The sequence below is a fragment of the Dermatophagoides farinae genome, chromosome 3 (genome assembly GCF_024713945.1).
Source record: "Dermatophagoides farinae isolate YC_2012a chromosome 3, ASM2471394v1, whole genome shotgun sequence".
Lineage (NCBI taxonomy): Eukaryota > Metazoa > Arthropoda > Arachnida > Sarcoptiformes > Pyroglyphidae > Dermatophagoides > Dermatophagoides farinae.
In genome coordinates, this window is record NC_134679.1 from 6,748,715 (window position 1) to 6,773,519 (window position 24,805).

The 24,805-nt window shown below is 29.8% G+C and overlaps 2 protein-coding genes and 1 long non-coding RNA gene across 4 annotated transcripts; 2 read left to right on the forward strand and 1 right to left on the reverse strand.

The window, feature by feature from the left end:
* Positions 1-45: 45 nt before the first annotated feature.
* LOC124495166 (uncharacterized) lies at positions 46-14,070 on the forward strand. Its single transcript, XR_006959265.2, has 10 exons — positions 46-1,619; positions 1,685-2,060; positions 2,158-2,641; positions 2,817-3,471; positions 3,531-3,642; positions 3,866-6,569; positions 12,441-12,583; positions 12,647-12,768; positions 12,895-13,004; positions 13,084-14,070. It is a non-coding gene; the product is annotated as an uncharacterized LOC124495166 (long non-coding RNA).
* LOC124495101 (uncharacterized) lies at positions 7,050-10,260 on the reverse strand. Of its 2 annotated transcripts, XM_075729495.1 has the most exons (6): positions 10,137-10,260; positions 9,908-9,982; positions 9,589-9,843; positions 7,663-9,506; positions 7,541-7,594; positions 7,050-7,470 (listed from the first exon to the last, which is right to left on the reverse strand). In XM_075729495.1, the coding sequence occupies exons 1-6, from the start codon at positions 10,231-10,233 to the stop codon at positions 7,423-7,425; spliced, it is 2,373 nt and encodes a 790-aa protein (XP_075585610.1). In that variant the 5' UTR covers positions 10,234-10,260; the 3' UTR covers positions 7,050-7,422. The 2 variants fall into 2 exon arrangements, with proteins under 2 accessions (XP_075585610.1, XP_046914385.2); XM_047058429.2 differs by lacking the exon at positions 10,137-10,260 and having other exon boundaries at positions 9,908-10,095.
* Positions 14,071-15,855: 1,785 nt separating the features above from the next.
* Positions 15,856-24,559, forward strand: LOC124495095 (cell adhesion molecule Dscam1-like). Its single transcript, XM_075729493.1, is given in 14 exon segments — positions 15,856-16,467; positions 16,583-17,447; positions 18,376-18,437; positions 18,506-18,644; positions 18,946-19,188; positions 19,257-19,685; positions 19,748-20,040; positions 20,102-20,397; positions 20,458-21,146; positions 21,219-21,593; positions 21,654-22,403; positions 22,462-23,127; positions 23,196-23,495; positions 23,559-24,559. Coding segments are annotated over 13 exon segments (5,559 nt in total). The 5' UTR covers positions 15,856-16,467; positions 16,583-16,957; the 3' UTR covers positions 24,386-24,559.
* The last annotated feature ends 246 nt before the right edge of the window (positions 24,560-24,805 follow it).

Below are 24,805 nucleotides of genomic sequence, written 5' to 3' on the forward strand. Positions count from 1 at the left end.
GTTTTGTAATCATTACATTAACAACAATATATGAAAATCATTTAATAAAGTATTTATTCATTTTTATGTGTTTAATAAATATTTTAAAGATATGAACTGGCTACCAAAACAAGGTCACGTTTTATCAATTTGCTTGCTTCCGAGAATTTGTTCTCCAAATCAATGTTACCAATCACTTTTGATGCTTGAAATATTCATGATGGATATATCCACACATATTTTTGAATTTTCTTTCTGAACACTTTCTCCACTGACATTTTAAAATTTTCCCATCTTTTTGGGGTGGTATGAATGTTAATGCCCTTTGGCATTTGATATTAACCCATTAATGCCCAATGGAGGAACCTAATGGTCATTTTGGTAAATCCAATTTTCCTACGAAATCGAAGGTTACGAGAATTGATATTCGATTCGAACCTACGTTCCAAATGGAATTTGGATTACCATGACAACATTGGTTTTTGGTTATTTAAATTTAAAAATAACCCAATTTCATCATCATCCGTTTATTCTAGAATAACGGCCTTATTAGTGGGATTTTGTTATTTCAATTTTTAACAAAATTGCATTTTTTTTCTCATCATCATCATCACCATATCATAAATAAATACAAAATTGAAATCACTTCTATTATCATTATCATCATCATCACTTCTATTATGAGGCTTGTTTGTGAGTAACTGCAACTTTTACACTCGCCAAGTGCTTGCACTGTGTATAAACTTTGCATTTAATGCGGCGAAGCTGAGCCGGCTTGTTTAATAAAGCCGTCCATAGAGGGCAGCATATTTGATTTACATCAATGTTTTTCGATTTTTTTTTCGGACACTGAAAATTTTTTTGTTTTCTTTTTGCTGCTTGACTATATTTATTGAACCGTAATAATAAAAAAGAAAAACTTTGATGACAAAAAAAAATCGAAAACAACATCTTCAGAAGCTCTAATGTGCAAAAAATTTCTCAACTGCCACCAAGATATAGTGGTCGATACAACGATCGTTTTGTTTTTGGTTACATCAAAAACATGTAAAAGCGAGAGAAAAAAATCATTGCGACCGGCTAACTTGACCCTAATCGAGACAAAAAGACAAAAAAGAATCATTTTCGGATTCAATATTTGCTTGTTCGTATATTTATCGTCCTTCAACATCATTTTTCCATTGCCGTGAAATGAAAAATATAATAAATCACAAGTAAATCGTGAATGAACTAAACAAGATCTGTTTATGGATCTATGGCCATTTTCAGTGTCAATAACTATCTATTTATCTGTGTTTGTACCATAGTCAATGTTTTTGTTGTGTCTCTATTGGCCCGAATCGTTTACAATACACACAAACATCTGATTTTATCTATCAATGGTGGCTATTCGTTGATAAGAAAAAAAATAAAGAAGAAGAAACGAAAACGAAATTCTCTAAGCAAAGAAAAGCTGAAAATGAAATTAATGATTCTTTTTTCCAATTTTTTTTTTCATCATCCAGCATTTTACGATGAGAAAAGAATCGTTTTTCTTATTGTAATAGTTGGATTCACAAACCAGAAAAAAGAAAGAAAAAAAACCCGTAGACGAATTTTCAAACACAACATTCGATTCGATTGAAATTGGAGAAAAAAAGGTTCGTAATATTTTGTTTGCTTATCATCAAACTGATCTTTTGTTTTTTTTCGTTTTCTTTATCAGAAATTCGCAATGTGATCGTCATCATCGTTGTTATATGATTCGTGATGATTGAAAATTAATAGATTTTCTTCGATAATCGTCATCATCAGTGTCATCATTTTTTTCTCATCTTTAAAAAAATCATCACTACTAAACAACCATATCTATACATTTAGCAAAGAGTTTCATTTCACTTTTTTTTCCATTTTGTTCGTTCGGGTTTCAAATGGATAAAATATTGTCACAGAAAAAAATAATAATCATCATCATCAAACGAAGAGACAACAACAAAAAAAGATAAATGAAAAATTCTTTTCCCGAATCAGAAAGAAAAACAAAAAACGGATGAAAAGTTTTTTTCATCAATCCATCAAGGATCCTGTTACCGGAAAACTTTGTAAGTGAATGAATGAAATTTCGATTCTCATAAGTTAAATTCAATCTGATTTCCCCATGTCTGCTGCTGCTTCTGCTGCTATACGATTTGTATCCAGAAGAAGAATATATTATCCTTGTGCTTTTCGATACTTTTTTTCTGGTGATAATTTGAAATTAAAATTACTTGTAACAACAACAACAAAAAGTTTTTAGTCAACTAATAATGATGATCCAACAGAAAACCAACCAATCATAAGTTGGTTGATTAAATTAATTAATTACGACAGCAACAGCAACAATAACGACAACAACAACAACGAATCATGAAAAAAACAAAAATTTGTACAATTCTATGAAAGTGACAAAAAAAAACAAACTGAAAAAAGTTTCCCATCAACACCATCATCAAATTAAACCTGGATCATCAATTAATTCAGGTCAAAAAAAGAACAAAAAAACCTAAATTTTACTTACAAAAAAAAAATTGTTTGAATGAATTCCAATTGTACTGGAAAAATCTAACAGTAATGAAAAAAAAGACAAGAATTTCATAGAACAAAAATCCATTGATGATGATCATTTAGTCGAATGACCCATAAGGTACGTGTCCAGAATTTTGTTTTTTTTTCTCTACTGATGAATGATAATAAACATCATTTTTTTTCTCTCTTTCTCTATCAATCCGCAAATTGTGACAAAATTGCCTACACACAAAAAAATCTATAATTGGCCATAATAATCTACGGTGATGATGAAACTTTTGGTTTTCTGGAAGATCCTACCATGAAAGGAAAAAATTATTTATTAAATTAACAAATTCAATCAACGAGGAAAAAAAAATGAGAAAAAACTGATAGTGTGACATTGTTCTTTCCATTATTATTACCATTGTCCACACACACTGGTCTTTAATTTGATATAATTATATTCTTGCTTGTGGCCGTTGTTGTTCACACAACTAACTAGAGAGAAAGTCATCCGAATGAAAAAATAATTCCCCATCATTGATTGTGGTTGTAATGATGATGATGATGATGATAATAGTAGTAGTGAGCCAACAATGTTGTGGCCATATAAACTTGGTTAATTTTGTTGATTGAAATCAAATCTATTATTTGAAGAAGAGAATGGTGGAAAAAATACACAAAATTCATTTCATTTTCAATTCGACAATTCAATCCATCCATCTAATATATGAAGACGAAAAACAAAGTCTCAAATTGTTCACTCATCCATAATTATAGCGGAAAAGTGTAAATTTTGGAACCTACTCACAACGGAACTGAAATACAGAACAAGGACATCAATGAAAAGAAAAATGAACTGGAAAATCAAAAACAAAAAAAAATTTTTTTTAGACATTTTGCCCAAATTGGATAATGTACAAATGTGTTTGTGATCACAAACACACACACACCTACATATGAAAGGTATGAAAATTGAATTTTTACGATAATGATGATTGTCAATGACAGATTATTTTTAATAGAAAGCTGTTGATAACGAAAAATCTCTGAAAAAATTTACTTTTTCAATTTCGAATAAATATGTGTGTGTGTGTGTGTGTCAACCGAACGAACAAACGAAGAATAATCATTAAGGTGAGTTTTCGAAAATTTTTTCTTTACCTCCGAAAAAAAGTTTCTTTCATTTTCTAAGCTTTTATTTCCAATCAAGTTTTTCTTTCTTTCTTTCTTGATAACACAAAAGACATCCGTCTTTTTTTCTTGGTTGACGGATGTATTTCCGTTGTCACTGATATTTTTTTTTTATATTCAAGCACGAAAATAAAAGCCATAATTTTACCTATTTTTTCCATAATAGAATGCAATAATGGAATAACGGGTATCATACCATTGCCGGCGAGAATGAGATAGCGATAAAATCAAAAAAAATTCAACTGGAACCATATATATGAATATTAAGCGAAAAAAACTATTCGATAATGACTGATCGGAAAAAAGGAAGAAAAAATCGATTCACAAAGGTGGACGACTTGGAAAAATTCAAATGGAAATTCATCATAACGGAAGAAAAAAAAATGATAAAAATAATTGACTATGAGAGCGAAGAAGAATTTATGTAAATCATCATCATCACGGTCGTCATTCTATTACGAAATAACATTCTATATTTTTTTCCTACAATCAAGCTAAATTCATTTCCATTATCATCATAATCATTGTTGATGATTGACGATGACAAAAACGACGATTATCACCTCTTTTCATCATCACCATCTCTCTCTCTCTCTCTCTCTCTTTCTTGGTTATACTACAGAAGATGATCGCAATTGATGAAGTGATGATGGAATCAACAAAAAAAAACAACTTTATTTTAAATGGAAATCATAATGATAATGATAATGATGAAAATGAATCGGACGAATAAATAATTTTTTTTTTCATTTTACCATCATCATCATCTTCCATTTTCAAGAGAAAAAGTATTACATTCCTAATAGTTTTTTTTTGTTGTTCCAACAACAAAAAAAAATTGTCATTTCAAACGGCTACGATGATTATGATGATGACGATGACGATGATGACAATAAATTTATGAATCACTGAATTGTCGCCATCATTATCATCATCGTCAACAACGAAGACGACAACGGTAATGTGAAAATGTAGAAAATGGATTTGTCAACAAGATTTTTGAAAATGATATATTCGTTATATATCATCACATATACAATGTAGAAAATATTGTTTTGAACAACAACAACAAAAAATGATATTCTTTTCTATATTCAAAAAACCACCCACCCTCGTCTATCCCTTGTGACATAAATACACAGTGATGATGAATATATTGTTGTTACATAAGAATCGTATCATTTTTTTTATTCTTCCTGCCCATCTTGCGTTTATATGTTGAATTGAGATTTAGAGAGAATGATATTCTCTATATGTGTGTGTGTGAATGGATCGAACATTTACTTTTTTTTCTGTTTGTTTGTTTGTTCCATCATCAAGACCATCATCATCATCATTATTATGACATTGGCATTTAAAGTTCCATATAACTAAGGACTTGAATGAAATGCGATGATGATGACAATCAAGCCAGGGCCTGACTTGCATCAATGTTATGAATGAATTGTGAATGCAAAACAAAACCAAAAAAAAAAAAAAAGACTGAACTGATTTGTTGATTTATATGATGATTCAGAAAAAAATGAATGAATGAATGTTCGTGTATCATTTTTATAATTCGACACATTTGGACATTCACATTCACACAAAGATGCATGAAATAAATGTTTTTTTTTTGGCCAATGTTTGATCAGTGAATTGGCAACGAAATAAAAAAAAATCTTGCTTTGGCATCAATATTGATGATGATGGAATAAATTGTGAAACAACTGTGATGATGATGATGATGACATGAAAAAGCGTAGTAGAAATGGTGTAACATTAAAAACGAAAAAAAAAATTCTTATCGATGTTCAACTTCTGTTTTAAACATTATTTTTCTTTTCACTTTTTTTTCTCCAAAGGTCTACCATGTGTGTTTGTGTGTGTTTCAGAAGTTTTTTCTTTCTTTAAAAAAAAAATGTTTGAATTTTCAACTTTTTTTTTGGCGGCTTGTCTCTCTCTCTTTTTTTTGGTGATCTTTTTTTTCTTGCTTTTTTTGATTCCATAGTTGTCATCGTCATCATCATCATCTTGTTTTTTGACTTTTAAGGTCGTTAAGTTTTTTTTCAGAGTTCGAATTCGAATTTAAATGAATTTATGTCGTTTTTTTTGTTGGTTGGTTTGGTGAAAAAAAAAGAAGATGATGATGAAGGCAAAGTCGTCAACAAACGCACAACATAAAGTGAACATTAATGTTTCTCTTTCTCTAGTTTTTTTTTTGATTCGATCGAACGATCAAACATTCGAAACACGAATGAGCGAACCGTGCGAGTAAAAATAGAAACGGGAATTTTTTTTGTTTTGTTTTCATTTCATCTGGAACATTATACCGGAGGGGGGAGGGAGAAATGAGATATATAACTATCAATCTCCAAAAGGATAGATGGATGGATGGCCTATTTGAAACGATTAACGTGATATCATCATCATCATTTTCATCATCCAATGAAAAATGTGAATTTATCGCAATTTTTTTCTGTTTGAGAAAAAAGACAAATAAAAACCTCAAAACATGATCAACAACGGCGACAAAACAATAATGAAATATCCGGAAAAAAAGTTTTGCTTCTTAAATTTATCAATTTGTTTGAGAATAAAGATGAAAAACATGAAGAAAATAATAAAAAAAAATTCATCAAACATTCTCTTCTATCTATGCTGCTGCTTTTTCTGCGAAAACAAATATGATATTCGTGACAATCTGTAAATGACGAGGATGAAAAAAAACCAACAACAACAACAACAACCCCACCACCAATACACATAATGATATAATGTGTAACAACATAATGACGATGATGATGATTATAGAACAACAACAAACAAACAAACACAACAATAACGAAAAACGATCAATAGATTCAATTTTTTTTTCCGAAAAATTTTCTGTAAGTATTCTTCATGTATTATATAGTGATTCTACAGTGATTCTAAATAATCTCTGCCAAAATAAATGCATGCACGAATGAATGCTGGTTGTAGGATAGAGGAAAAAAAACGAAAAATTGCAAACGATTCACGAATATCGAAAATTGAATTAAACAAGAATAAAAATAATGAAAATTTACCTTGATACACACAAATAGACATTATTACTTTATTATTCTGTTTAAATTCAATTACCATCATCATAGCGACAGTGTATTGTATCGAATCGAATCGAATGTCGATATATTTGTCCAACAAAAAAAAACAGAATTTTTTTTTCATTTTCAAACCGGTAAAAAGTGAATCGTTTTTTTTCCTATCTTTCTATAGGAGAAAATAAACTTTTCTAAAATATAGCAAATTGCAACGCGGGCGTATTATAAAGTCACAAAATGACAAGAAAAAAAAACTTTTTTTTTCTTTTCCATTCATTCTTGTCATTTGTTGTTGTTCAACTAACTCAATAATTTAATTCAATTGAAATGTAAAAAAATAGAAAGAGAAAGAGAAAAAAAAAACAGAAACCATGTAAGTTTTTTTTGTTTGTTTGTTCCAAACGGATAAGAATCGACTGGATGTCATTATCTCGTTTGTAATATGTGTGCAACAACCATATTATATTGACAATTTGATGGTAACACACACACACAGAGAGAAAGAGAGAAAAAAAAGGAAATAATTGAAAAATTGGACCACAATGGAAACTTGACTTGTTTGTTTGGATTTTTTTTCCGGTTGATACTGTAGCTGTTATTGTGCGAGATCCAAAATGTAAAAACAATTCGTACAAGGGATCATCGTTATCATCCAACATTATTTGGCGAATTGATAGGAAATCAAAGGCTGAACGATCATTTTAAACTATAAGGTTTAGAGAAATGATAGAATTAGTATGATAATAAAATTTCAAATGTTTCAAATTTCAACTAACCCCCATTTCGATTTTCGGTATATTTATCATGTATTTACAGAGATCGATCACAAACTATATGCATGAAAAATTAAAAAAAAAGTTAAAAATTTGAAAAAAATAGAAATTTAAAAAAAACTAACCGAATCGATACCAAAATTTTTACTATAAGCAAGTATAAAATCAGCCAAATACGATTGTGAACCTTGTGGCAATTCACGCCATTGAATATTTTCCATTGGTTTAATTGCTTGGCTAAAATCATTACGAATACGATTAAAATCAATCGCTTCTTCAGGTTTCATTAATAATCCATTTTTCAATTTGATCAATATAAATAATAACCAGAATAAATGAAAATGATGGCCATTTCTTTTACATTCATCATATGGCATCATCATCATTAGTTCGGATAGTGTGTCTATAATGCATATAATCTGTATTGATTTCAATGATGATTCATTATCGAAATGTTTTTCAATACATTTATCGATATTGTCAGCATTATGCCAACGAAATATGTAATGGAAAAAATTTCCAAATAAATTAGCTGAATTTGATGATGATGAAATTTGATGAAAAATTTGTGAAAATAACTTGCGAAAATGATGGCCAATTTTAAACAAAAAATCATAATTGATAATTTTTGTTTGTTTAATCAATGTTGTTGTTCTTGCTGTGATTAATTCAGGATATTTCAAATGTATTCGAAATATAGTTTTCATTGAAAGCAAACTATACAATTGACATAGTAATAATTCGTTCATTTTATTATCTTCATATTTCTCCATTTCATGTTGTTCAAGATTATATTGATTCTGTTGTGGCCACCAAAATTCATTCAATAAATCCATACATTTCAATTGACATATTAGAATTGTTTCTAAAAGCTGTGCAAATTTTTCAAGATCATGATCCAATACATCGAAAACTTCTTTCATTCCCATAATCAATATGGCTAACAATTGGCTTTGTAGCTGTTGTGATTTTGATTCACCAATTGAATTTTGTAATAGAATACCAAAATGATATGGAATCGAATCGATCAGTTCAATGGTTAACAGATCGATTGGTGTTGAATTTTTCAAATTATGTATGGCAATTTTCTGCACAAATAATATATAGATGAATGGAATGGCCAAAAAATTGTTCGATAAATTTTTCTTCAAATGATTGACTTTGATCATTTCGTTTAGGAATAAATTTATATATTCTGCCAGAATTCCTGCATCATTGATGAACATATCATTATTGTTGCTAGTGGTGATAAAAATTTGATCAATACGAGCTTGTTCGCTGAATATTTCAATCAATTTATTGAATTTACATAAACATTTGTATAGGTCTTCCATATTCGTTTCATTTTGGTCAAATTCATCGGATATAAAGTGAACAATACCAAATGGGTCGCAACAATTTTGATAAAGTTCTTTCAAATTAATGCTGTTTTTTGACGGTGATTGTAGAATATCGAGCAAACATTGACCGATTCGTTCGGATTGATTTTTTTGAAATAAATATCTACTATAATCAATCTTTTCATTGAAACAAATTGTTTGACATTTGTCCGGTTCGTTCATTTGTTCCACGTTTTGAAGACTAGAATTTTCAATTTCGATCGATGGTCCAAGATTGACATCCAAAGCTTTTGCCAATTTTTTTTCAAAAAGATCAATTTTTGCATAATTTTTCTGAATTTTTTCAAATTTACTCATCTTTCGAATGGCTGCAGTTGATCGACCACAATCTTTTTGAACTATACCATGATCGAGATCATCACTATGAACAGTATTTGTTTTGGTTTTTTTTGGATTTGATTTTTGTTTGACATTTTTTTTGACAGGAGGTTTTTTCGGTATTGAATCTTTTTTGGGCTTCGTAACAGTTTGTTTTGATGATGGAGCTTTGGATTTTGTCTCGTTCTTTTTTCTTGAATAAGATGCAATCTTGCCAGACCGAAGTTCCATTTTTTTGTTTCGAATATTAACTTTCGAACAAAAATAAATAAATAAAAGTCAATGTTATGATCACATGGAATTTGTTTACATGGTAAAAAGCTTGTTGCTCACCGTGTTGTGTTTTGCCTTCACAAATGTCGTAAGATGAAGAAGTGGTCACGAATAATTTTAAGGTTGTATCATCATCATGATCGCCATATTTCGATTTAGCTTGATCATTTTGAATAACAGAAGACGATTCCACGTTTGAATCAACATTTTTATCTTGATTGAAAATGTTGAAAAAATCTGTTATTTTCTTCTGTTTACCATGTTTATAATTTGATGATGTCTTTTGTCTTTTAATTTGTTTTGACTTGTCAATATCTGAAAAATTGATTGATGATGATTTTTATGAAGAAAATGAGACAGACAGTAACCAATGACTTACTTTCAAATGAAAATTGTCCATAATCATTCAAATCGTCATCATCATCATCATCGGCATCTATGGTAGAAAATACGCCTTTATCATGATTATTAGTCGACATTATTTATGAGAGAAAAAAAAATTTAATTTGCAAAAATGAAAAAAAAATCCACCGAAAAAAAACACTGCCACAGCTAAAATATAGAACGGATATATTTCGATAAAGAAAAAAGAAATATTCGAATTTTACTCAAAAAGGTCACTGTTGTACAAATAGTGATTCGATATGTGTGTGTGTTTTTTTTATATGTTGATCCCATTTTGATGATCATGATCATCATCAACATTCGAATTGGAAATCATCATCAATTTTTCTATAGAAAAAAAAGAAAGATAAAATGAATAATTTATGAATTAAAGAAAATACATATGGAAAAAACGAAGATCATGGTATGTATGAAGAAAAAAAAAATTTCATCTCATTTTTCTTTTCTTTCTTTCTTCCAATCCTGTGATTCGAGAATTTGGAAGAAAGAAAAAAAACATCTATATGTTTGATGTTCAATGATGAAAATTTTTAATGAATTTTTTCTTCCGTTGATTCTTTTCATTTCACAGTTTTTCGTTCTTTTTTTTTGTATGCGACAAATTGAGTCAAAATCACACATACACACACACACACACACCAGCACTGGAATCGTGTGTGTGCAAACAGATTTCAGGATTATATCACCAAACGACCAGAATATACAAACTAATAATGATGATGATGATCATAAAAGCTTTTCTCTTGCTCTCTCATTCGAAATCAGCTTAACGTCCAGATTTTTTTTTTGTTGTTGTTGAGATTAATTCTTCAATGATGAATTGAAAAATAAATTGTGAATCAAACAAATTTTTTTTATTTTGATTCTCGTTCAACAATTATAAATACACACACACACACACACATAAACATATTACTTAGGCTGTGATCATTGATCCTATATTTTCATTTGTTTGTTTTCTTTCTCTTTTGCTAGAATTTTTTTTTATTACATCTATTTTAATGGAGATAAAACTCAACGATGATGATAATGACGGGAATGAAACATAGGAATAAATTCAATTCAAAATTCTCGATTGATCAAATTCCATTTACATTATGTATTTGAAATGAAATTGTTTTTTTTTCAAAAAAACTTGATATCGTCATTGCCTTCTGGATATCAATATATCCGGTCCATGTTGTTCAAATGTATCGATCGATTTTACTTGGTTTCTGTTTTGGAGAGAAATTTTTTTTTATTTTCAAGTTGAAATTCCGTTTTCGTTTTTTTTTCGTATTCAAACTAAAAGCTAAGAAGCTGAAATATTCTCATCATCATCATTATGATTATTGGTTGGTTGGCTGGCTGGTTTTTTTTTCATTTGTTATTGTTGTTTAGTGTGTTTTCTATGTATAAATGGAAAGAATAAAAGAATAATTTATTCGTGAATGAATGAATGAATTGTATATGGATGAATGAATGAATGGCAAGTAACGGATTTGAATTGATGGAAAAATAAAAAATAAAACATGAAATTGTAAACACACACACACAAACATCAGAGACAAACATGATTCTTTTACAATTCTAAACAAAAAAAAAATTATTTAAATCTTCTTCAACAAAAATGGCAAAAATATTGATAAATTCTATGAAAAAAAAATCTACAGAATATGTGCCACTCAGAATAAATTCACATAAATTCGAATGTTTGAATGAACGATGATTCGTATATGATGTATACACGGATCATCAATTCAATTCAATATATTTGTTTCATATGTGTGTGTGTGTTTGTATGTTTTTTTTCCGGAGAAATTCGGGATTTATTTTTTTTTTTTGTTTCTCTCGAAAAGAAAAAATCCCAAAATGGATTCTAACTATACGTACAAAAACAAATCTTTTCTGAAAAATCAAAATTAATCAACATTTATTGTTTTGCATTGAATTTGAATTGATATTGTCAAGTATACTACATGTGTTTGTGTGTTTTTTTCAATTGAAAAAAACAAACACTAATCAAATACGACGACGACGACGACTACAAGATCGAAATTCGATTATTGTTTTTTTTTCATTTTATTTTGTCGATCTCATCATCATCATCATGATCATCATCAGTGAAGCAAAACTTTTTTTCTTGTAAACACACACACACACACACACGAGACTCATGAAAACTCTAAAAAAGCCAGAAAGCAATGATAATAATGATGATGATGATGATGAAGAAAATGAATCTAATTGAAATTAATTATCAATAATCGATTGAAATCGATTCGGAGAGAAATAGAGAGAGAGAGATAAACAGAAAAAAACGATGATCTTTATTATTTCGAATGAAAATCATCGATGCTAATCATATTAGCCGGACATCAATGAACAGTTTTGGTGTATATAGTATTATTCTATAAACAAACACTCTGAACAAATATCAAATTATCTTACCACCACGCTCTTGACTTTTATTTTGATATTGAAAATTGATCGAATGTTTTTTTTCTGTGCTTTTCTCTTAACTTAAGAAATGACCATCGTCATCATCATCATCAAAAAGAATCATCATCAATGAATGAAATGTACAACAACGATGTTTTAATTGAATCTAAATTGTAATTACACAGCAAAACAACAACAACAACGACGACGACGAAAAAAAATGACAATGGTAAAAAATACATTACAAACACACAAACAGAATAATTTTGATTTTTTTTTCTCTTTATCATAGATCGAAAAAATGTTGTTTAAATCACAGAATTCTCATTTGGTTTTTCTTGTTTATCATTTCCATTGATTCACCAGAGAAAAAGATCGAAAAAATTTGAAACATAACAACAACAACAACAACATGTAAGTAATAATAATCAATCACAATAAGTAAATGATACAAATACACACAGCAACCAAAGCTGAACTGCAAAAGAAGAAAACACCAAGTAACAATGCATTACATCAATATCTTTATTATTCTATTAGCCTATCTATATCTCATTTGGAATTCTTTCCATCTTCATCATTCGTTTCTCATGATTCTATTGCATAATAAATGTGGTCTGTGTATGTTTGTTGTTGTGTACATTTAATGTGTAAGTATTGCAAGAATTGATGATGATGAAGAAATAAATTAAGTTTCGAATCTTTTTTTTTTGTTCACCGGGAAAAAAGAATCATAGGTCAAGTTTTCATTTTGGTTTCTTGTTCACTTGTTTTTCTGGTGCTCTCTGTGTATGTGTGTGTGTGACCCATATATTTTTGAGATGGGAATGTGATGCTTCAAGAATCGAATGTCCACAAACACACACACACACACACACACAAACAGAATCGATGGTAAAATTCATTAAAAAAACCCCCAACTACACAATATAATAATAACATCTGCTGCCCCAGATTTTTTCTTTTTCATTTTGATTTAGAAATTCATCAATTCGGTAATTGTATTTAGTTATTATTATTGTAATAATAGAAATACATTCATTCAGTTACATAATCATAATCATCATTTGAGACTAACCACCAAGTGAGAGGGAGAAACCGGAATTTAGAAAAAAAAATATTTAATAACCAAACCGACCAATGATTGAGGCTGCTAACACAAACACAACAATCATTGAAAAATATTATTTCATTAAATGTTCCAACACACACACACACACACTCATACACAATGATGAGAAAAACAAAAGCAAAACCACCCAATACTAATAAGAAGGAGAAGAAGAGAAAAAAACCATTGAGAGAGAAAACTTTGGAATTTACTTTTCTAAGAACTTGATCCCATTTGGGAATAATCCATTTTGGTTGTACGTTCGTTTGTTTGTTTTGTTTTGTTTTGTTTTTGTTTTTGGGGTTGATTCCATTCTATCCTTTATTTATTTTGTTGGCTATGTGTGTTCCCCTTAATAAGGACACATCCAACACTAACACTCATTCACTAATTCTGTTTCAATGACTAAATAAATAAATGATTCCTATATCCATGTTGTGTGATCGTTGTTGTTGTTGTTGTTGTAGACTATTTATTGTTTTTCATTTGTTGATTAATAATCATCATATATATGGCCAATAAAACAACAACAACAACAAACGATCCATATACATTGATCCAACCAACAAAAACAATGATGATCTATAAATGTTCTCTCTCTCTCTATATATATATCCCCAAATGTAATTAATAAAGATATTTCTTTTTTTCCAAAATTGAACATCAAAAAGTATTGTGTTCTGTGTTCAGAATTTTTTTTTCTTCATTGTAACTGAAAATTCGAGTTCACAAGACTGTTTGAAGTAATTCCTGTTCATGTTTTTTTTGCCACGCTGGCAATGTTTTAGAAAATCCACATCATCAAACTGGGTAACATTTCCACCCACCCACACGCACACACACAATTTACAAATCAATCGTTTTGCAATTTTTGTTGATGATAATATTTTCTATATCTCTTTTTTAAAATCTTTCTCAATCTCTTACTGCAATTGATTCACGTAAAAACTCGAATGAATCAAGGATCAATGTGTTTCTCTGAAGATTCTCTTCTTTTTCGTGAAATCAATTTTTGAAAATAGAAAAAAAATCAAAGTCATCTGTTACGATCAATCTATTCCGTTCTTATTATTGTTATTGCCATTATTATCATAACTGTAATGGGAAATCATCGTTTTTATTTTTATTTTTTTTTTTGAAAACGAAAAAAAAAAAATGATGATCACTGAAACATCTGTGCGCTGGTTCAAATATATTCGAATTGTGCTATACATTATAATGTGTGATGATGTTTGTAAAATAAAAGAAAAAAAATCCACAAACTACGTAATTCAGAATTTATATCACGAAAAAAAAATTAGATTCTTTGATCACTAGATAGTGTTTTTCTTTCATTTGTTTCTACATTTCGTAATAATGATTCCTAATAATAATTCTGTAATGAGAGAGAAAAAAAACAACAGAATAAAATCCATAATGAATAGTTTGTGATTGTATTTAAGTTTCAATCAAGATCAAGAATTTTTGTTCTACAATGATAATGAGCATGATGATGATGTATTTATTATTATTATATGTTTGAATGAAGTGAAATGAAAATGAAATCTCGAAAGAAAAAAAAACATATAAACCTGACAAGTAAAGTATATCAGTGATGTAAAAAAAGAAGAAAAAAAACATCATAAGCCTAGGTAATTAAAACATTCGACAATGTCATTGTGTGTGTATACATGTGTGTGTTCTTCATTACGGATGGATGAATGAGTGAAAAGGTTTTTGTTTCATGAGAAATATAAGAGAAAAAAAAAGTTAAAAGTAAAAAGTTAGATCAAACAAACACGGTGAATCTTTCATTTTGTTTTTTTTTTCGTTCATATTCTTTATCTATATTTTTTTCGTGTAGTTCTAGTTGTACACACACACACATAGAGAGAGAATGATGATGTTTCAACTTTACCATAATAATCATGATGATGATGATAATATGACTAACTACTTTTCGAAAAAACGAAAAATTCTTATGTTTCACTGAATTTATTATGGCATGAATTTTTTTTTTCGTTTTGTTTCGTTTTGTATTTCACCAGAATTTTATTCTTTTGTTTCATTTTCATTTCGGTGGATATTATTATTTTCGGTCCAACTGATTTAATATGGTGTTTGGGGTATATATCTACAAATTTTCTGTTTCTGTTGGATTTTTTTTTTCGTTGTTGGCTTAGTGAATAGAGATAAGAAACAAGTTGGACATTTGAAAATGACGATATTTTTTTGTTCAAGTAGCGGTGAAGTTTTTTTTTTTTGCTTGAAAACAAAACATAACGAAATCAAAATTGCATTGTGTGTTCGTGTGTTTGTCAAGTTTAAATTTTTTTTTTCGTTTTTTTTTCTAGAAAATTTCTTTGAGAAAATTCAAAAAAAAAATTTCTCTGTTGTATTTAAAACAAACTAATGTTCTATGATGATACATGCAGAAAAGACATTCAATCTAATTGTGTGAAAATGAATCACCGAACTAAATAGAGAGAGAGAGAGAGAGAGAGAATCAAACTTTTGAATAAATTCTTATTCTCGTTTTTCGTTCTATGAATATTGTATTGTATTGTATATATGGCCAATTTGATCATTATCAACCATCACCATCACCATCACCACCACAATCATTATGGTAAAATGTAATGAATATTTTCCTTTATCTGATTTGATCATTTTGAATTCATTCATTCATTCATTCATTGTTGATGATCATAATGAATTGAATTTAATATATAGTAAGGAACAGAAAAAATGGACTTTTTTGTGTGTGTGCATGTGAATGATTACTGAGTAACTATAGTTAGCCAGAAGAAGAAGAAGAAAAAAAATTCTGATTCATTTATCCAAGTGACAATATCATCATCATCATCATCATCATTATCATCATCATGTGCCAACCAATGTGTGTTGGACAATATTATTAATAATAATAATTTTTTTTCTCGTTTGTTTCATAAAGAATTTCAGAAATATTATTTATTTCCGTTGTGTGTGTGTTTTGGATTCTCTTTCTCTGGATGAATAAAGTAAGAATTTGAAATATAGAAAGATTTATTTTTCATTTTTTTCATATTGTGAAATCTGACCAAATTTTTCGTTGTCATTTTGGTTATCTTTCCGTTGTTGTACATTTATATATAGAGAAAGAATATAGACCACTAGATAGAATGATTGTTTTTTTTCTGTATTGCTAACGGTTTTGGTCAATGTTGAGCAAGATGATGATGTGCCAGCATTTGCGTTCTAAAACTAGATTCAAAAGAGTGTATGAGAAGATTTGCCGGTATGAAGAATTTTTTCTTCTCTCTCTTTGGTTCTTGGCTGTTGAAAAAATCAAAATGAAAAAAATTCTCTATCTGGTGGTGGTGGTTAAACACAGTTGCAATTTGGACATCAAACGTGTTGTTACATTTTTTTCTTTGAAATTCTGGAAATTCGTTTTCTCCATTACGGCTATTTGTATATGTGTGTGTGTAGTGATGCGTTGAAAATGACGATAAATTGAATTCAATCAAAATGGCGATTATAATCAATCATCAAAGTTTTGATTATTTAATCATTTTATCGTTTGCATTCATTTTATTTGATGATTTTTGTTGTTTAAAAATTTCATCAATAAAATCATCACCACAATCCATTAATGCTAATGTTCAACAACAAAAACGTGGACCAGAATTTCTTATTGAACCACCCGGAATAATTACATTTATAAATGATACCGGTACGGTAATTACTTGCAGTGCACGTGGACAACCATCGCCAAAAATTTATTGGATTTATGCTACAATCGCTACAGAAAATGGCATTGGTGGTGGTAGCATGATGAATCATTTAATACCGGTAGATGGTCTGCAACAAATTCGTCATGATTCTTTGGCATCACAATTAATTTATTTACCATTTAAATCAAATCAATATCGACAAGATGTACATTCAATCAGGATACGTTGTATAGCAACAAATCAATTTGGTTCCATTCAAAGTCATGATATTCAAATACGTGCATGTAAGTGATGAACAATGAACATTTGATGATATGAATATTTGGGTAATGCTTCAAGAGAATGAAAAAAAAAATAAAATGAAAAACTTTTTTATTGCCCAGAAAAAAAATCCGATATTTACATACAAATGAATGTGATATACAGTTTTGTTTTTGTTTTTTTTTTGTTTCATTTCCGTAAACAAATTCTTTGGTTTTTTTTGTTTCGACAATGTATAACCAAAGACAAAACCATTTTGGTTGTTTTGTTGTTGTCGGTTCACTGGTTGAAACAAAACAACAACAAAAAAGTTGGAAAATTCAAACAACAACAACAACAACAACAACGACCATCATCCTAATCATTGATGTTCTTACTTACGATGGTCATAAATTATTCTTTTATTCCATTTTTTTCCTTGTTTTCTTTTTTTTCTTGGTTCAATTCCACATTGTTGTTGTTGTGTAAAATAGTCAACCGTGTGTGTGTGTGTGTGTGTGTGTGTGTGTGTATACAGGCGAATTGTCTAAAAATAATGATGATGATGATGATTTGAATGTAAAAAAAAGATTTTTCTTGTACTTTTGTAAACTTTTCTTCTTATTTTCCATTTGTTACTGGTTGAATTTTTCAACCAACGTGGCGTGAAATAAGAAAAGTTTTTTTTTCATTCTCTTGTTAGCGAAGAGATAAAAACAAAACTGGAAAAGAATACTGGAATATGGAAGAATTCCTGTGATGGTGATAAAAATCTTTTCTCTTTTTTTTCTTGTTGGAAAAATTTTTTTTATTTTTTTCCATTTATTTGAAAAAAATATTTATCTTTGTTTTTTTTTGTTGTGAAACATTTTCCTTAGTTTTATCTCTTTATCGCCAGAATCATTATTTTTTCCGTTAATTTTTTTTCATCTTTTTTTCCAATTCAATTAAAAAAAAATATCCACATTTTAGCCGTACGACAACCATACGATATACAAGTGTATGATGATTTTGTTATCAAAGAAAATACTGGGGTAAGTTGCCAGACAATTTTTCATTTTGTTCCAAGAAAATTTCTTCATTTTCTAAAATTTTATTTTAGATATTACGATGTCATATACCGAGTTTTATTCGTGAACATGTTCGTGTTACAAATTGGCTTCGCCATAGAGATGATAATGGTGTTGTTGGTGGTGGTAACACTGCTGGTGATCAGATAATTATATCAGATCTAATTAAAGGTCAGTGAAATTGTATTATGAATTGAATAGAGCAAACAGAAAGAAAAAGAAAAAAGATGAAGAATTTATTATCATGACAATTCCATTCCATATTACTGAAATAGAGAAAGAAAAATGAAATTCTCAGTACCCACCCCCACACACACACACACTGTTGTTGACATTTGTAGCATCTTTTTTTTCCTTTTCATAAAATCGATTATTATTATGCCATTTGCAGATATGTGTGATGCTCATTTCATTTATTATTATCGCACATTTCAAATGAATTCATTTTTGTTTGTTTGTTTTTTGACTCAAGGTGGCCGTTATAGTATCATGCCTAATGGTGATTTGCATGTACATTATATTCAAATTGATGATAATGATCGATTATCATCGTCTTCTTCTTCTTCTTCTTCTTCATCGTCAACGAGTTTACAATCATCATCATCATTTTCATCATCAACAACAACAAAAACAGCCATGTTTCGTTGTCAAACAAAACATTTGCTCACTGGTGAAATAAAACAAAGTGCCAATTATGGACGACTTATTGTCACTGGTATGTTATATATGATTGGTTTTTTTTTAATGTTGATAATTTTTTTTTTGTTTGAAAAAAAAATTCAGATGCTCAATCACGAATGCCACCAAAAATTATCGCTACAATAGGCTATAATAATAATAATGGTGGTGTTAGTAGTCCAACTAATAAGAATTTCGGTTATAATCGAAAACAAAAAGTGATAGCCAATTTTGGTGATATTATCGAGCTACCATGTTTAGTACAAGCTAATCCTTGGCCAACATTCACCTGGTATCGAATGAATCATAATAATAAATATTCATCAATTACACAACCAACAAAATTTAATGATCAACAACATCAATCATCATCATCATTGTTAACGCCTATATTGAATGGCGCAAAAAAAATTATTCAAATTGATAGTTCATTATTTATACACGATGTGTCGCTACTGGACAGTGGAATATATGTGTGTATTGCAAATAATTCACTTGGCCAAGATCGTATTGAAACCGAATTGATTGTTAAAGGTAAAAAATTTTGAAAAAAAAATCAATTGAAAAAAGTCCATTTTACATTATTTAATTCTTAGCACCATTACATGTTCAAATAATACCATCGATCATCAAGGCAATCGATGGTGATACCATCGAATTTAATTGTACCATATCAACTGGAAGTCGTAATATAAATATTGATGATGGAAATTCATTAATCGATCGTATACGTTGGTATCATAATACACAATTATTAACAATGATGATTCCGTCCACATCATCATCGACAACGATTCTGCAGGAGAATTTGGATTCTAGATATCGTTTTCTTGATCATGATCATATACTACAAATACGTAATGTTGGTCGTGAAGATAAAGGAATGTTTGTAAGTAAATTTTTTTTTTTTTGAAAAAAGAAATTCTGAAATTTTTGATAATCCAAAAAAGCAATGTATCGTCAGTAATGAATTTGAATCGATTCAAGCTACTGGTGAATTATCGTTGGTTGATGATCCACCATCGTTTGTATCCGTATTCAACATTGCTGAACCATTAAGGCCAGGCAAATCACTTTCATTGAAATGTTCAGCAATCGGTACACCATTACCACAAATTATTTGGACATTAGATGGTCAAACTTTACAAGAACATGGCCGAATCAGAGTTGGTGATTATGTTAGTGCCGATAATGTTGTGAATAGTTTTGTCAATATAACCTCATTACGAAGTGAAGATGGTGGCATGTAAGTTTGAAAACATCACATGAACAATCAACTAATCGTTAGCTATCTCTCTTTTTATAGTTATTCATGTACAGCATCAAATGATATCCATTCTATAAGTCATTCAAGCCGTATCGATGTTTTTGGTGCTGCATCAGTTCGTTCGATGAAAAATTTCACTGCCATTGCTGGCCATAATCTTCAATTACATTGTCCAGCCGCTGGATATCCAATAGAATCGATTGAATGGTATAAAAAGTCTACGAATCATATGAACGATATTCATCAATCATCAATCAATCGTTTACCACAAAATCATCGACAAAAAACATTTCCAAATGGAACATTGATTATTGAACGTATTGAACGTGGATCAGATGACGGTGAATATCGTTGCCAAGTAACAAGTGAATCAAATGTGGCTAGTGCTGACACTTTTATACGGGTACTAGTTGCACCATTGATAAATCCATTTCATTCACCGCCAAATCTCCGTGAAGGAATGCGTGTAATGCTTACCTGTTCAGTGGTTGAAGGTGATCCACCATTAATGATTCAATTCCTTAAAGATGGTACATCTATTTCAATGAAACAACAACAAACAACAAGTGCCTTAGTAGAAAATCATCATATGAAATTTGATAGAACCAATGATTATTCTGCTACATTGTTCATCGAATCGGTTACGAATGAAGATTCAGGAAATTATAGCTGTATTGTATCAAATAATGCAGCAATCGCTACATATTCCATTTTTATGAAAGTGAATGGTAAATTTAAATTCGTTATATATATCATTATGTTATGATTTGTCAATTTTTTTTGCTTTTGAAAAATTCTAGTTCCACCTAAATGGATTATCATGCCAAAAGATATTGAAGCCATCGAAGGACAAAATATAGCCATTGATTGTTCGGCCACTGGTGATTCCAGAGTATGGTGGGAACGTGCATATGAAAAATCATTATCACCACCAATGCATTCGAAATCGACATTGTCATTGATGAAAAATGGTGGCAATCACAATATTTCGAAACAACAATCATCAACGATGAATCATTTTCGTACGGTCGTCAGTAATTCACACATACATACAGCAGAAAATGGAAGTTTAATATTTCGTGATATTCAATATGATGATTCAGGCACTTATCTTTGTCAGGCAAATAATGGTGTTGGTTCTGGTTTGAGTAAAGTAATTAAATTAAAAGTACATGGTAAGTCATTCATAGTTGTGAATGAATCATGTTCATGAAGCTTGATTTTATTTTTCATAGTTCCTGCATATTTTAAAAATAAATTTTCATCACAAACTGTACGACATGGTGAATCTGTTGAATGGAGTTGTGAAGTCAATGGCGAACAAACGATTGATTTGCAAATTTCTAAAGATCGAATGATTTTAGATTTTGTTCCTATCAATAATAATGAGGATAATTCGTTAAAATCAAATTCTGACACAAAAATTCTTCATTCTGATAATCGATATAATCTGATACGAAAATTACAAAACGATCATCTTGTGTCATATATCATAAGAATTGATCAAATTGATCGTCGTGATTCATCGTTATTCACCTGTGTTGCATCAAATCCATATGGAAAAGATGAATATAATTTTCAGCTGATAGTTCAAGAGCCACCAGAACCACCGGAAAATCTTCATGCATTGGAAATTGAAAGCAGAAATGTAGTCATTGCATGGTCACAACCGTATTCTGGTAATAGTCCAATCGTAGCATATCATGTTGAATATCGACTATGGATGGATTCATCGACATCTTGGTCCAATGTTCACCACACGTCTAATCAATCTACAATTGTTGAACATAATACTGCTGCAATGATTAGTAAATCATTACCGCCAGGAACAATTTATCGTAAAACATTACCAGGAACCGAAACATCAATAAATCTAAGATCATTACAGCCAATGTCAACATATGAGATACGAGTTCAAGCTGAAAATCAAATAGGTTTTGGTTCATTTCAGCTAACACCATTGAAAATAATGACAAAAGAAGAAGGTGAATAGTGTTTTTCAATTCAAATCCGAAATTAATTTTGCTTTTAATCATTAATTAGCACCTTCGGGACCACCATTGAATATTCGTGTGTTTCCAATCAGTGCTCATACATTACAGATTTCATTTCAACCACCAAGATTGGAAAATCAAAATGGTCAAATACTTGGTTATTATGTTGGTTATAAAGCTGTGGATTTGGATGAACATTTTATGTTTAAAAAAATTCTTGAAGATAATAATAATCGATCTATTCAATTGAAAGAGATAAACATTACTGATTTACGTCGTGCTACGAAATACGTGATCATTGTACAGGCATTCAATAGAATCGGTCCTGGACCACAATCAGAAGAAATTGTCGGTGAAACCTTGATCAATGATCCACCAAGAGCTCCTGTATTAACTTCGATCAATGTCGGTTATAACAGTGTTGAATTGAATTGGTCTATTGAAACGATGGACGATTCATTCGATGGCGGCTTGCATGTATCATCAAAATTTGATGTACCCGAAATAACCGGATATTATCTTTATTCAAAATCACCTCAAGGTGAATGGGAAGAACGTCATATAAATTCAGAGGAAAATTCATTCAAATATAATAATCTACTTTGTGGAAATCAATATCAGGTTAATATATAAACATTTCTGCCATATATAGATTTTAATAACATTGGAAAGGGCAATCCAAGCCAGGCAATTTCTGTGCGTACCAAAGGTTCCGGTAATGATTTTTTTTCTTTTGGTTTGATGAAAATATTTTGAAAATAAAAATAATATTTATTTTTCCAGTGCCTATTGCCCCGAAAGATACGGAAACATTGATCACGGTAAATTCAACTGTAGCATGGATTCGTCTTGATCAATGGCTTGTGAATGGATGTGAAATTAAATATTTTCTAATCAAATATCGTTCGAAAATCGATAAAGAATGGTTGGCAATATCATCGAAAATATCACCAAATGAACAACGATTAGTTGAATTGATTGATCTACATCCAGCTACTTGGTATATATTAAATATGGCTGCCATAACGGATATTGGTACTACAGAGCAAACATATTCATTTGCAACATTAACGATTGACGGAGGTAGATGTTTTTGTTGTTTTTTTTGCAACAATTTTAATTTCCCATTTTTTGTTCTCCCTAAAGCAACATTATCACCATTAGATACACCAATGCTAATGCAAGCATCATCCGGTATTGGATATCCATCATCTTCTAAAACATCAACAACCATGATGACAATAAATCCAATACAATCGATGACTATATTAATTCCGGCTACTTGTTCTGTGATAGTATTGACTGTGATAATTTTAGTCGCATGTTTTGTCATACGAATTAAACGTCAACAACATTTCAATCATACGTTAGGAGATGGCGCTACTGGCGGACCTGATGATGAACCGAATAATTCAAATGTTCAAATATTACATTCGACAAATATAAATCATCATCACCAAGGAAAAGAATTTAATAATGATCTACCACGTTATGTACATCCAATTGGAACGAAAAATTTGGACCACTGTGGATTATGTGATGGAAATGTTGGCGTCAAACATTTAATGAAATCAGAATACAACACACATAACAACAATCGGAAAGAGGATATCGAAATGTTGGATAATGGTCAGAATTCTTCCGATCCAAACTATGCTACATTAAAAAATCCAATTCATTTGATGCGTACACAACGAACGGCTTGTATTAAATCATCGAAACTTCGTTCAACACATCATACGATGATGATGCCAATGAAATCGGCAATCAAAAATCATAATCCTAATGGATTTGGATTGAAAAATCAAACCAAAAACAGAATTTCAAACAACAACAACAACGACAACAACCATCATCAGAATGATAATAACCAGAATAATAACAATAATCTTATTGCCAATACTAAACCAAACATATCACCAATGATTTGGTTATTAGTAAGCTGTTGGAAATTGAATCTTGTGATTAATTGATTGATTGATTGATTAATCCCGGCAAACCAGATGAGAGTGGGGAAGAGAAAAAATTTCATTTTATTTTTTTCCGAGAAATTTCTTCGAATGTTTGTTTTTATGGTTCCTTTTATTTTGTTGATTTTAATTTTTTTTTCTTTCGGCTTCTAAAATCCAATAAATACTTTAAACGAATTGGGCAATGTTTTTTTTTTTGTTTTATTTCATTGAAATCGAATGATTTTAAAATGCCGATTTTATGATTGGTGATTTTGTGGAATGAAGATAAAAATGAATATAATGGTCATTTGTGTTCGGAACACCCATATACACATATAATACAGTGGAGAAAAGCATAAGCTCATGGTTAAAAAAAAGAAAATGCCGATTTTGGAGAATCATAAACAAATTCCAAATCGCTCAAATGATATGACTGTGTGT